The sequence below is a fragment of the Nipponia nippon genome, unplaced genomic scaffold (genome assembly GCF_047370975.1).
Source record: "Nipponia nippon isolate SJK-2023a ecotype South Korea unplaced genomic scaffold, ASM4737097v1 scaffold_43, whole genome shotgun sequence".
In the NCBI taxonomy this organism is placed as follows: domain Eukaryota; kingdom Metazoa; phylum Chordata; class Aves; order Pelecaniformes; family Threskiornithidae; genus Nipponia; species Nipponia nippon.
This window is the reverse complement of record NW_028262362.1, coordinates 297,923-308,390: the sequence shown is the minus strand read 5'-3', so window position 1 is coordinate 308,390 and position 10,468 is coordinate 297,923. Positions and strand designations below refer to the sequence as shown.

General features: G+C 65.8%; 1 protein-coding gene across 7 annotated transcripts; it reads left to right on the top strand.

The window, feature by feature from the left end:
* The first annotated feature begins 15 nt into the window (after nt 1-15).
* On the top strand, nt 16-8,901 carry RNF214 (ring finger protein 214). 7 transcript variants are annotated; one of them, XM_087778330.1, is made up of 15 exons: nt 16-192; nt 301-529; nt 746-805; nt 1,174-1,314; nt 1,994-2,133; nt 3,140-3,208; nt 4,044-4,140; nt 4,424-4,512; nt 4,987-5,077; nt 5,519-5,617; nt 5,978-6,354; nt 6,922-7,057; nt 7,327-7,434; nt 7,830-7,925; nt 8,646-8,901. In XM_087778330.1, exons 1-15 carry the CDS (start codon nt 113-115, stop codon nt 8,709-8,711), a joined length of 1,878 nt encoding a protein of 625 aa, XP_087634456.1. In that variant the 5' UTR covers nt 16-112; the 3' UTR covers nt 8,712-8,901. The 7 variants fall into 7 exon arrangements, with proteins under 7 accessions (XP_087634456.1, XP_087634457.1, XP_087634459.1 ...); XM_087778331.1 differs by lacking the exon at nt 3,140-3,208; XM_087778333.1 differs by lacking the exon at nt 8,646-8,901 and having other exon boundaries at nt 7,734-7,875.
* The last annotated feature ends 1,567 nt before the right edge of the window (nt 8,902-10,468 follow it).

Sequence of the window (10,468 nt, the reverse complement as noted above, 5' to 3'; positions counted from 1 at the left end):
GGAAGGGGCGGGGCGGCGGGGGCGCGGGCCGTGCCGCTCCGCTCCGCTCCGCTCCGCTCCGGGCCGCGCCGCGCCGCTCCGGGCCCGCCCAGCCCCGCAGCCCGCCGGCCCCATGGCGCTGGAGCAGGCGCAGGCCGACGGCCCGGCCCCGCCGCGCCTCTGCGAGCCCGGCCCCGCCGCGCCGCCCGGCAGGTAGGTAGGCCCGGCGGGCCGGGGCCTGGAGCGGGGCCGGGGCCGGGGCCGGGGCCGGGGCCGGCGGAGCGCTGCGATGCGACCGACCGCGCTGTTTGTTTCGCGCAGCGGCAGCGGCCTCTCCGCCCCGGAGAGCCCCAGCGAGGCGGCGCCGGGAGAAGCGGAGCCCGCGGCCGCCCCCGGCCCAGCCCCGGCGGCGCCCGGCGGCGAGGGGGAGCCCGGCCCCGGCGGCCCGGAGGCCGGGGGGCAGAGCGGCGGGGCGGCGGCGGCGGCGGCGGCGGCGGAGCCCGACGCGGAGGCGGCCCCCGCCAGGCCCTCGCAGAACATCGCGGTGCAGGTGGGGGCCGGGGCCGGGGCCGGGGGGAGGCCGGGGCTTGCGGCGAGCAGGGCGGGGGTCCCCACGGGCGCTCCGACCCCGGGAGGGCGGGCGCGGGTGCTTTGGCCGGCTTCTAAGCGAAGGAACGAGACGAGGGTTGGTTAAGGGCAGCCAGAACCTGGCGCGGGCAGCGTTCCTCCAGGACGGGGGGCTGACAGCAGCCGTCTCCCTCTGCAGACTGACTTCAAGGCGGCCGATGCGGACGTCAACACGGATCAGGACGTCGAGAAGAACTTGGTGGGTATCGAAGCCCCGCGATCGGGTCCGGGCTCTGCCGCTCGCGCTCCCGTTCCCCGGGCAAAGGCGCTGGAGCGCTGCTCTTCCCGCGGGCTGTTTGTTCTCGTGTACGTACCAGCCTTGGCGTTCTTCAGCTCTTAAGCAAAGGAGGAAACGCAGCGCTAGCTGCAGCTGCAGGCAGCGCCTCCCCTCGTCTGTTCTCACCGAGAGAGCCTGAGCTCGGAAAGATGGAAGCCGTTTGGCCGCGGTTCCCGACAGCTGCGCCTGCTGGGCTCTCGTACGCGGCGGAGCTTTCCTGCCCCTCTCCGCGCTCTCCGCCGCGTGAGGGAAGGGGAGGGTTCTAGCCAAGCTTCCGCTCTCCGCTGCAGGACAAAATGATGTCCGAGAGGGCTCTGTTGAAGGAGCGCTACCAGGAGGTGCTGGACAAGCAGAGGCAAGTGGAGAATCAGCTGCAGGTGCAGCTCAAGCAGCTCCAGCAGCGGAGGGAAGAAGAGATGAAGAACCACCAGGTATTTGGCGAAGCCCTCCTTTTCCGTAACCCGCCCGGTAGCGCTGCCGCTTGCGCGATTGAGGAGGGCTGCTTCGGCCTCGTGCGGAGGGGCGCAGAGCGGGGCGCGAGGCGGGCCGCGAGCGACGGCGGTGCCGCGCCGCGTGGCCGTTTCTCGCGCGTGCTGCGCTGTTTTACAGCGCTAAGGACTCCCCTGCCCGAATCGGGGCGCTGAGCAGCTCAGAGCCGGTTCCCAGCCCAGCGCCCTGCGTGCGCACCCGCTCCTGCCAGCGAGCTCGCAAGGCCTCGTCGACGAGCGCGGCGGTTGTTTTTAATTAGTTCCCGTTGCTCTCAGATCGTGAGGTTAAACGAGCGATTCACATCTGGCCCTGCGGTAGCTCGCCTTAAGGCAAAAGGAGCCGGCGGCGGCCCATCGGCTCGCTCTGAAACAGAGCAGAACTCGGTGCCCCGTAAAGTCCTTCTAAAGAGACGGGAGAACCCGCGGTTTAGACCGTCTGTCTGTCCGTCTCCTGGGCTTCCTCGTGACGAGCGCCACGTGCCTTGTCTGGAGCTACTAAAAAGAACGATTTTGACGGCGCGCGTAATCTCTCTTCAATTAATCTAAATAACAACGGCTTTGAGACCGAACCCGCTACTTGGGAATTTGGCTCTTTATTTGCGCGATGCTTGTTTTGCTCCAGGAGATCCTGAAAGCCATTCAGGATGTTACGATCAAGCGAGAAGAGACAAAGAAGAAGATGGAGAAAGAAAAGAAAGAATTCCTGCAGAAAGAGCAGGATCTGAAAGCAGAAATTGAGAAGCTCTGTGAGAAAGGCAGAAGGTATCAGTACGGAAAAGCAAGTAGGGGTGGGGGTTTTTTAGGAGGAAAAGGCGTAGCCTGACCCCGATGCGCAGGGGCTTAAGCAAAAGAGGATCGCTGTGACCTTTCTGGAAGCAGCGAGTATTTTGGCGAGCAGTTTGGGACAGACCTGCACGGCTTTGAATGCGTCTCCTGCAGCCGGAGCCGCTTTTCTTTACAGAAGGTCTCAAGACGAATTTCGGGGCAGCGGGTTATCGCTGCGCCCGTTGGGCGTCCGCGTGGGCAGCGCGTGGCAGGGGCGGCGCGCAGCTCAGCTCTGCGTGCTCCCGGCTTTCGGAATCGGGAGCCTTCCCGCGGGAGGCGGCGCTGCTGGGGCAGGCTCTCGTCGGCCCTTTCCTAGTTATCCTCCTCAAAATTTCCCGCCTCGCTGGGCTGCTTGACCGTGCCTCGCACCGAACGGTTCGAAGGACGGACCGCTGCCGTCGGGCTGCGCCGTAAGGCGGGCCGCGCGCTCTCCGCCAGGAGTCTCACGGGAGCCGGGGTGGGTCTAACGCAGGCGAGGTGCGAGTTGCTCGTCGCGAGCTGAAGGTTCCTCTGGGCGGTGAACCTGCGCTTTCCCGGAGCCGTTCTGTCACGTCGCAGAGGTGCGCGTGTTTTTTAGCCTGGGGACTCGGTGACGGCTTTGGATAAAGCTCTGTTCGTAAAGGTCCCGAGGGCTCGGCCCCTGTTTCCCCCCCGAGGGAACGGTTGCGAAGCACGTCGTGTCAGAGCAGCCCAGCGCCCGGTGGGGGACGCTGGTTCTGTGCCACGGTCTTCGTGCAGTACCGCGACACGGCAAGATTCTTGCCCGGGAGGATGTTAGCGGTCGCTCTCCAGCGTTTATTGAACGGTGCGGTCTTCAGGGTGCGTTGTTACGGCGGGCGCGCAGCTGCGCCGGCGTCGGCTGAACGCGGGACCGCGGCGTTCGCGGCTGGGCGATAACGCCTCCGCGGCAGGTGACTCCGTCTGTCCTTTTCCTCTGGTGCAGGTTGCTGAAAGAGCAGGAGGAGAAGGAAAACAAGATTGCTTCTCTGATCGCAGAGCAGTCCGATGAAAAGTAAGGCTCTCGCCCGTCACCGGATTAATGCTGTCGGTTGAACTCTCTTTTCCCTCCCGTCCTCCTGCCTCGGCGTGAATCCGATGCTCCCGCTGGGGCGGGCTAGCGAGAGCGGCCACGCGGCGCTGTCCAGTTGCGCGCTCCGAAGGCTTTACCTCCTCTTCCAGCAGGCCGGCGCCCCCGGTCTCTGGGTTAAATCCTCTTTGATCCTGGTCACGAGCAGGCTCGTAGATACTTGTGGCACAAAGATCCCGTAAGATTAGAGTTCACGGTCGGTGGATTGACTCGCCTTGTCGCTGCTACCTCCGATTACCCGGAACTAGGGCAGACCTATTTCTCTGTCTGTTCCCCACAGCCGCCCGACTGCTCTAAACTCTGGCGCGCTCGGGTATCTTAAAGCTGGGCGGAGAAGCTCCAGATCCGGGCGCAGACGCTCACGCAACACAGGTGGAAGGGGCCCGCTTTAAACTTCTCCGGGATCAGAACGGCTTAGTTCTGTGCGCCGGTTCAGGTTCAGGGCTGTTCCCGGTTCAGCCCCGCGCGCCTTGCCCGGGAGCCGGACCGAATTTTGCCGGGGGGAATTCCCCTCTCCCCGTTTTGCCCCGCGGCTTTGGGCGCCGGTCGCTCGCGTGCTTTGGAGCAGCTCGTTCTCGGGACGGCGGCTCACGCGGCCTTGGGAAGCGCGGCTGGTGTCGCGGCCTGGAAGCTGTCGGCCTTCCAGGGTTTCACCCCACCCAGAGCTACCGGGATCGATGGGTTTTGTGGGAGTTCGGCAGCTGTTCCGTGCCGTTCCAGCGCCTAAGCCTAAGCCGACTCCTTCTGTCTCTGTCTGCAGGCAGCTGTGGGAGATGGAGCTAGATAAGCTGAAGAACCAGCACAACGAGATCAACAGGAACATTCTCGAGGAGACAGAACGGGCCTGGAAAGCGGAGGTTAGTAGGTGACTTCTTACCCGCAAAGCAGTTGTTGAAGAGTCTTTCTAAGATTCCAGGCCGTAATGGATGATTACGTGGCGTTAGGAGCCGTTGAGGATGAGGCTAAGTCCCCCTCTCCGTGGGACAAGAGAAGGGACGAGCAAATATCAGTGCAGTAAACGTTAGTCGGGCCTAACTAACTTAGCGTGGCGCTTAGCGAAGAGATCGCAGTCGCAGGCTGGCGGCGAGGAACAAGGGAGTACAAAAACTTCGCCCTTCGCCTGGGGCCTCTCTCTGCTAGATCCTGTCCCTGGAGAGCCGGAAGGAGCTGCTGGTGTTGAAACTCGAAGAAGCAGAAAAAGAAGCGGAGCTACACCTCACCTACCTCAAGTAAGTCCGTGTAGTCTCGGAAGCGGCAGGGTAACGCGGGTGTCCCGAGGTACCCGTCTCCTCTGCCTCTCCTGGCACCGGAGGTTTGACTGAAGTAGTTGGAGGTTTCCCGTGGCTTTCTCATTGAAGCCGCGTGGTTCGGTAACGTCGCGAAACGAGGGTACGCGGAGCTGCGCTTACTCCCTTCGCCGTTCATCTGCCGAACCCGCGCCCCGCTCTTGGCAGAGCGCTGCAGGCGCGGCGTTGCCTGCGGTGTCCGCGTCTCTGCCCGCCCGGGGCGGTCCGCGCTCTGGAAGCACCGCGCGCTCTCCTCTCGCGGGGTTTCTTGCCTGGGTGTGGAGCCCTTCTCCCCGCCCAGCCGGAGGAGGGGAGCCCTGGCGGGGGAGGGCAGGAGGGTGCGGGGCGGTGGTTGCTCCCACTTTTGCTGCCAGTGAGAGCGCAGTTGCAAGTGGGAAAGCTCAGTTGCGCTTGCAGGTCTGCGCCGCCCACGCTGGAGACGATGAGGCCAAAGCAGGAGTGGGAGATGAGGCTGAACAGGATACGAATGACCAAGGAAAGCGTCCGAGTGAGTTCCTGCCGAACGGCGACGGCTCTCCGCGTCGGCGCTGCTTTGCCGGCTTAGTTTCAGCCCTCTTCGGGAGAGGACCGAGACGCAGAAAAAGCTGCGCGCCCCAAAGCACGGCGCGGTCCGCCCGCCTCCGCGAGCAGCCGCAGAGATCTTCTGCCTGCCTCTTCGGGCTCCTGCGTGCGGATAAGCCACGGGGATGTGAAAGCAGCGTGTTGGCTTCGTCGCCGAGGCGGTTATTCCGCTTCTCCCTCTGGCTCCTCTTCCGTTCCCTCGACTCCCGTGGAACCAAACCGTGTCCGCTGTAGGGCCTGCAACCGTGCCGGGGCTGAGGGTGCTCCGCCCAGGCGGGGGAGCCTGCCTGTTCTAGGCACGCAGTGCCCAAGACTTCCTCGGGCAGAGGCTTTGATAAATGCGTCCGTTTTCTTTCCTCTCTGCCAGGATCAGTTCAACGACCACATTCAGATGGTGAGAAACGGCACAAAGCTGAGCAGCCTCCCGCAGATCCCCACCCCGACGCTGCCACCTCCGCCCTCAGAAGTGAGTGCCTCTCCGGCCGAACAAGCGCAGGCTTTCGCTGCTGGGAAGCTGCTGCGGGACTCCGGGGACAGCCAGCCCGCCCGCCGGCCCCGAACTGGCACCGCCTGCGCCGTCCGCCCGGACGGAGGCGGCGTGGGTTGCGTTTTCCGCAGTCCCGCGCTTGCCCCCTCTGTGTTGAGGCTCACCCGCCCTCCCGGGCGAGGAGGGGAAGGGTCTCTTGCCCTTGCCGCGAGGAGTACAGCCGCCAGCGCCGGCGGTTCGGCCCGCTCCCGGCTGGCTGGGGAGGGAGGCGCTCGGCTCTGCTTTCAGACGGGCTTATTCTAACCAGCCTTCCCTTCTCCCCTCGTTTTTCTTTCTCAGACAGATTTCATGCTGACGGCGTTCCAGCCCAACCCATCCCTTACGCCCAGGCTCCCGTTCCCCATCGGACCAGTTCCCGTTCCCATGGTCATGCCGAGTGCTGATCCTCGGGCGCTCTCCTTCCCTCTCCTGAACCCCGCGATCTCCAGGCCCAACCAGCCTTCCCCGCCGCTGCCTGCTTCCCAGGGAAGAAACAGCCCCGTGGTGGCATCGCTTATGGGCACGCACAGCCCTCACGTGACTCCCGCTGCCTCCATCCCTCCTCCGCCAGGCCTGGGAGGAGTTAACGTCACTCCGGAGTTTCACAGGCCGCAGCCGGCCGATAAGCTGGAAAAGCTGCTGGAGAAGCTGTTGGCTCGGTTTCCGCAGTGCAACAAGTAAGTGCCTCGCGTCGTCCTTCCCGGAGAGCGAAGGCCCGCCGGCGGGCGGTGCGCCGGGGTGAGGGGAAGCGGAGCTCCTCTGGGCGCTTGCGGGGTCTGGAGGCGGCGGGGGAAGCCTGAAGGCCAGGAGCAACGGCCAGGGCGCTCTCTGTCGGGTTTGCTGTAGCGCCGGGAGCGAGAAACGTCTGGGGCTCCGTCTAAGGGGCAGCGGTGGCACCTGAGCGCGGCCGAGAGCACCCTCCACGTGGCCCTGCCTCGGGCGAGTCCTTCAGCCTCCGCCGTGCCGCGTCCTGGCTGCGCGACAGGGCGCTCTCTGGCTCCAGCTGGGGTTTCCCGCTCTCTCCCCGGCGCTTTGGGGAGAGGAGCCCGCTCAGCGTGCGATTCGCCTCATTTTGACGGTTGAGAGCAGGCGCTCCTTCACCGCGACGAGGGCTTCCCGCGGGGCCGGGGTGCCTGGCTCGCCCGGAGCAGCGTGGCGGGGCCTTGGCGGAGGGTCTCCGTCGGCGGGGCCGCTCGGCTCGCTGGCGGTGGCTGGGAGCTCTTAGCAGGCTGCCGTCCCTGCAGGGCCCAGCTCACCAACATCCTGCAGCAGATCAAGACTGCTCGGAGGACCATGGCGGGCCTGACCATGGAGGAGCTGAACCAGCTGGTGGCAGCCAAGCTGGCGGAGCAGCAGGAGCGGGCGGCGGCCGGGGCTCAGGTGGGAGAGCGGCGGGGGGCTGCTGGGAAGGGGAGCCGCCGGGAAGGGGAGCCCGGGCAGCAGCGAGAAGCCGCGCCCGCTCCCCGGTTCCCTGCGGACTGAGCCGCGCGGGGCCCGCTGCCGGGACCGCGCGGAGCTCGGGCTCGGGCTGTGCGCCAGGCGCGTCCCCTGGCGTTTCTGGGGAGCGGTTTTCCCCGAGGTGACTTGGGGCGACTCGGCCCTCCTTTCCTTCTGGGCTTTTCTGATGGGCCTCGCTTGCCTTGCTGCAGCCTCTCGGGCGAATCAGGGCCCCCATGTTCTCCGCTCCGCTGCCTCAGATCAGCACGCCCATGTTCCTGCCCCCGGCCCAGGTGGCTTACCCTGGAACAGCGTCACACGTAAGAGTTCTTGGCTTTCCTGGAGCGCTTCGCCATCCCCAGGGAAAGCGGAGGGAGGGAGGGGGCCCTCTGAGAGGTGGCCGAAAGGATGAGCCGGTGAAGCTGGGACCGCTCTCCTCGCACGGCTGCTCGGGCTGGCGAGGCAGAAGGGAAGGGGGGGGGGGGGGGCACGGATCCTTTGCGCTTCACGTTGGGGAGGAGGGGAGCGGCCGCCAGAGAGGCGCCGGCGGCTCCGACGTCGGGTGGTGGCTGCGCGCGGAGGGAGGAATTGGGCAAACTGTGGCCCCTGGCTGCAGCAGGCAGGAGGAGCAGCTGGAACGCGGAATACGTGACCTGAGCTGGGGTGTCTGACTTGCCTGCCCGTCTCCTTTCTGTTCCCCCGCTGCTCGCCCCAGAGCCCGGCTGCCTGCAAGCTGTGTCTCATGTGCCAGAAGCTCGTGCAGCCCGGTGACCTTCACCCCATGGCCTGCTCGCACGTGCTGCACAAGGAGGTGAGCGCGCTTCCCCGCCGTCTGCCGCTCTTGGCTTCCTCCTAATGGTTGCCGGTGCCGATTCCCTCCCAGGGGCCCTGGGCACGCGTAGGGAGTCCCCGTCGTCCCGGGGTCTTGCCAGGAGAAGGGTGGGATCCATCAACGGCTTCTCTGCGTCCCGTCACCCCCCCTTTCCGCACGCTCCGCTGGGCCACCCTGCGTGGCCGTTTGGCGGCGGCTTTAGGATCAGGTTGTCCTTATTCCCGGCCCCGAGGCCGTGCTCGTCGCTAGGAGGGTTAGATCCTGGCCGTTTGCCTTCCCGGAGCCGGCCAGCCTGGGAGGATCTAGAACACGGGGCGGTGGAGAGGGCTGCCACCATCGCCCGGGCGCCGCGGGTCCGCGCGCAGGCGCTCGTGGGAAGAGGAGGAGGCTTCTTCTCATCCCGCAGCGCTGGCAGTGGCTCACCTGCGTGGGCAAACCCCTCGTCCCAATGGCTCTGGGGCCTCCGGCGGCTCCCAGGCAATGGAAAACCAGGTGCTGAGGAGGGGCCGATGATCCTGCTAGGTTGAAGAGGGCTCCCTCCGCAAGGCGACCTTTTGGTGGAGGCTGTCTCGAAGGAGCAAAGGAGACCGTCCCTTAAAACGAGCGCCCTGGCCAGCAGCGTTGGGAGAAGTAGGGCCAGGCTGTTCGCGGCGCCTTTCAGTGGGGCCAGTGGCTCTTGACCAATTCTCTCTCTTCCAGTGCATCAAATTCTGGGCGCAAACCAACACAAATGACACTTGCCCCTTCTGCCCAAGTCTCAAATGACGGCGACTCGAACAAGGCGGTCCCGCGGGAGGAGCTGCTGTGAATAGACGGGATCGGTTCTAAGATTTCTACAGTTCTATATTTATATGACCGTGTATACACATGTACATTTTTATTATATCGGTAATGTGTGTATAGAAAGCCTGTATACATACAAATTCATAAATAAAGTGTGTATATTATGCAGTGACTTGGCGCCGCTCCTTATTTCCCAGCTCGCAGCCTCGCTGCCTTCCTTCCGAGCCAGCGTCGAGGCGCGAGCTGCCTGCGGCTGCTGCAGCTCCCTCTTCCCGCTTGGCTCCCAGCGGCTCCGCGCGTGCCGCGAACCGCTCCGCTCGGCGGGCCGCCTCGCCGCCCCGGCGGGCCGGTAGTTCCCCTCTTCGCAACGAACAGGTTGCAGAGCAAGAGCGGTTTTTTTGGTGGGCTTTTTTTAATGTAATAATAATTTACCGTGTTAACATTCATTGTTCTTACACAGACGATAGGTTACAGAGTACCGGAGCCTACAGCCACTGCCTGCGGTAACCGTCCCCGTCCCCCTCCCGCGGGGCCGAGCTCCGCGCACGCCCGTGCCCGCCGTCCCCGCCGTAACCCGGCCCTGGGGAGGGAGCGCTCGGATTCGGCGGCGCTGCAGCTCCGGATCGCCAACCCGTCGCGGTTCCCAGCTTCCCCTCTCCTGCGCTCTCTCCTAGAGCAGGGGCTGACGCACGGACCCCTTCCCCACGGATTTCGGTGGGATTACGAGGCGCTCGGCACCGCTTAAAATCTCGCGCTTCCTCTGTAGAATTCCCCCCCCCCCCCATCTGCAGCCTGCGGCGCAAATCCGGCGCTGCTAGAGGCACCTACGCCTCGGGGCCGGTCGGTGCAAGCGCTGCCTGGGCGCAGCACGGCTGAACTGGGCCGCGGTCCGAATCTTGCCACGCGCGCGCTTGCCGGCGCGTTTTAAGGCAGCGGTCCGCAGCAGAGTCCGGGGGGTCCTGGAGGGGGCCCGGGGCAGGCACGAGGGTGCGGAGGCCTGCGCGCGCCCCGCCCTCGCGCCGGCGCGGGATCGCCGGACGCTCGCGGTTCCGGAGCGAGGGAACTGGGCGCTACTTGCGAGCACGCTAGGGAGGGTTTCGGGCTGCGTGTGGCGGGCCGTCGCGGCGGTGCCAGCGCGAGGGCTGGCTCCCCTCTCCTACGCTGCCTGCGCTTCCTCCTCCTGCCTGGCGCGCGGCTCCCTCGCGGCTTTTTTCAAAGAAATGGGTAACTGCAGGATTTGGTGAACGAGCTTCGTGCGCGGCGATTCCGCAGACCCGCGGGGCTCCGGCCCCGGCGAGCCGGGGGCTCGGCTCTTGCGCCCGCCTCCGCTTTTGCTCGGGGAGGAACGCTGCCTTTTCGCTAGCGAATCCCGGTGTTTAAAGCAAAGCGCTTTCCCGTCCGGCTCGGAGGCGGAGAAGCAAGGGAATACGGCGTTATCGCTGCCTGCGAGCTGAAGGGCGCCTGCCCGGGGAAGGGAGCCGGGCAGCGGCCCCCGCTCCCCGGCGCAGGGCGAGCTGCGGCGGGCGGGGAGCGGGGGGGGCCTGGGAAATCCTGCCTTTGCTGTACGAACGCGATGAGGACAGGAGTGCCTCCTGCGCTCGGCGTCCTTTCGGCTTGCGAACCACCGCGGTGCGCGCTCCGGCCCTGCCCTCCTGCGTCCCTCCGTCGCCGAAGCCGACTCGGACCCCCTCATCCGCGAAGCGCGCCCGCCCGAGCACGCCGCTGCTGGGCGAGCCCTG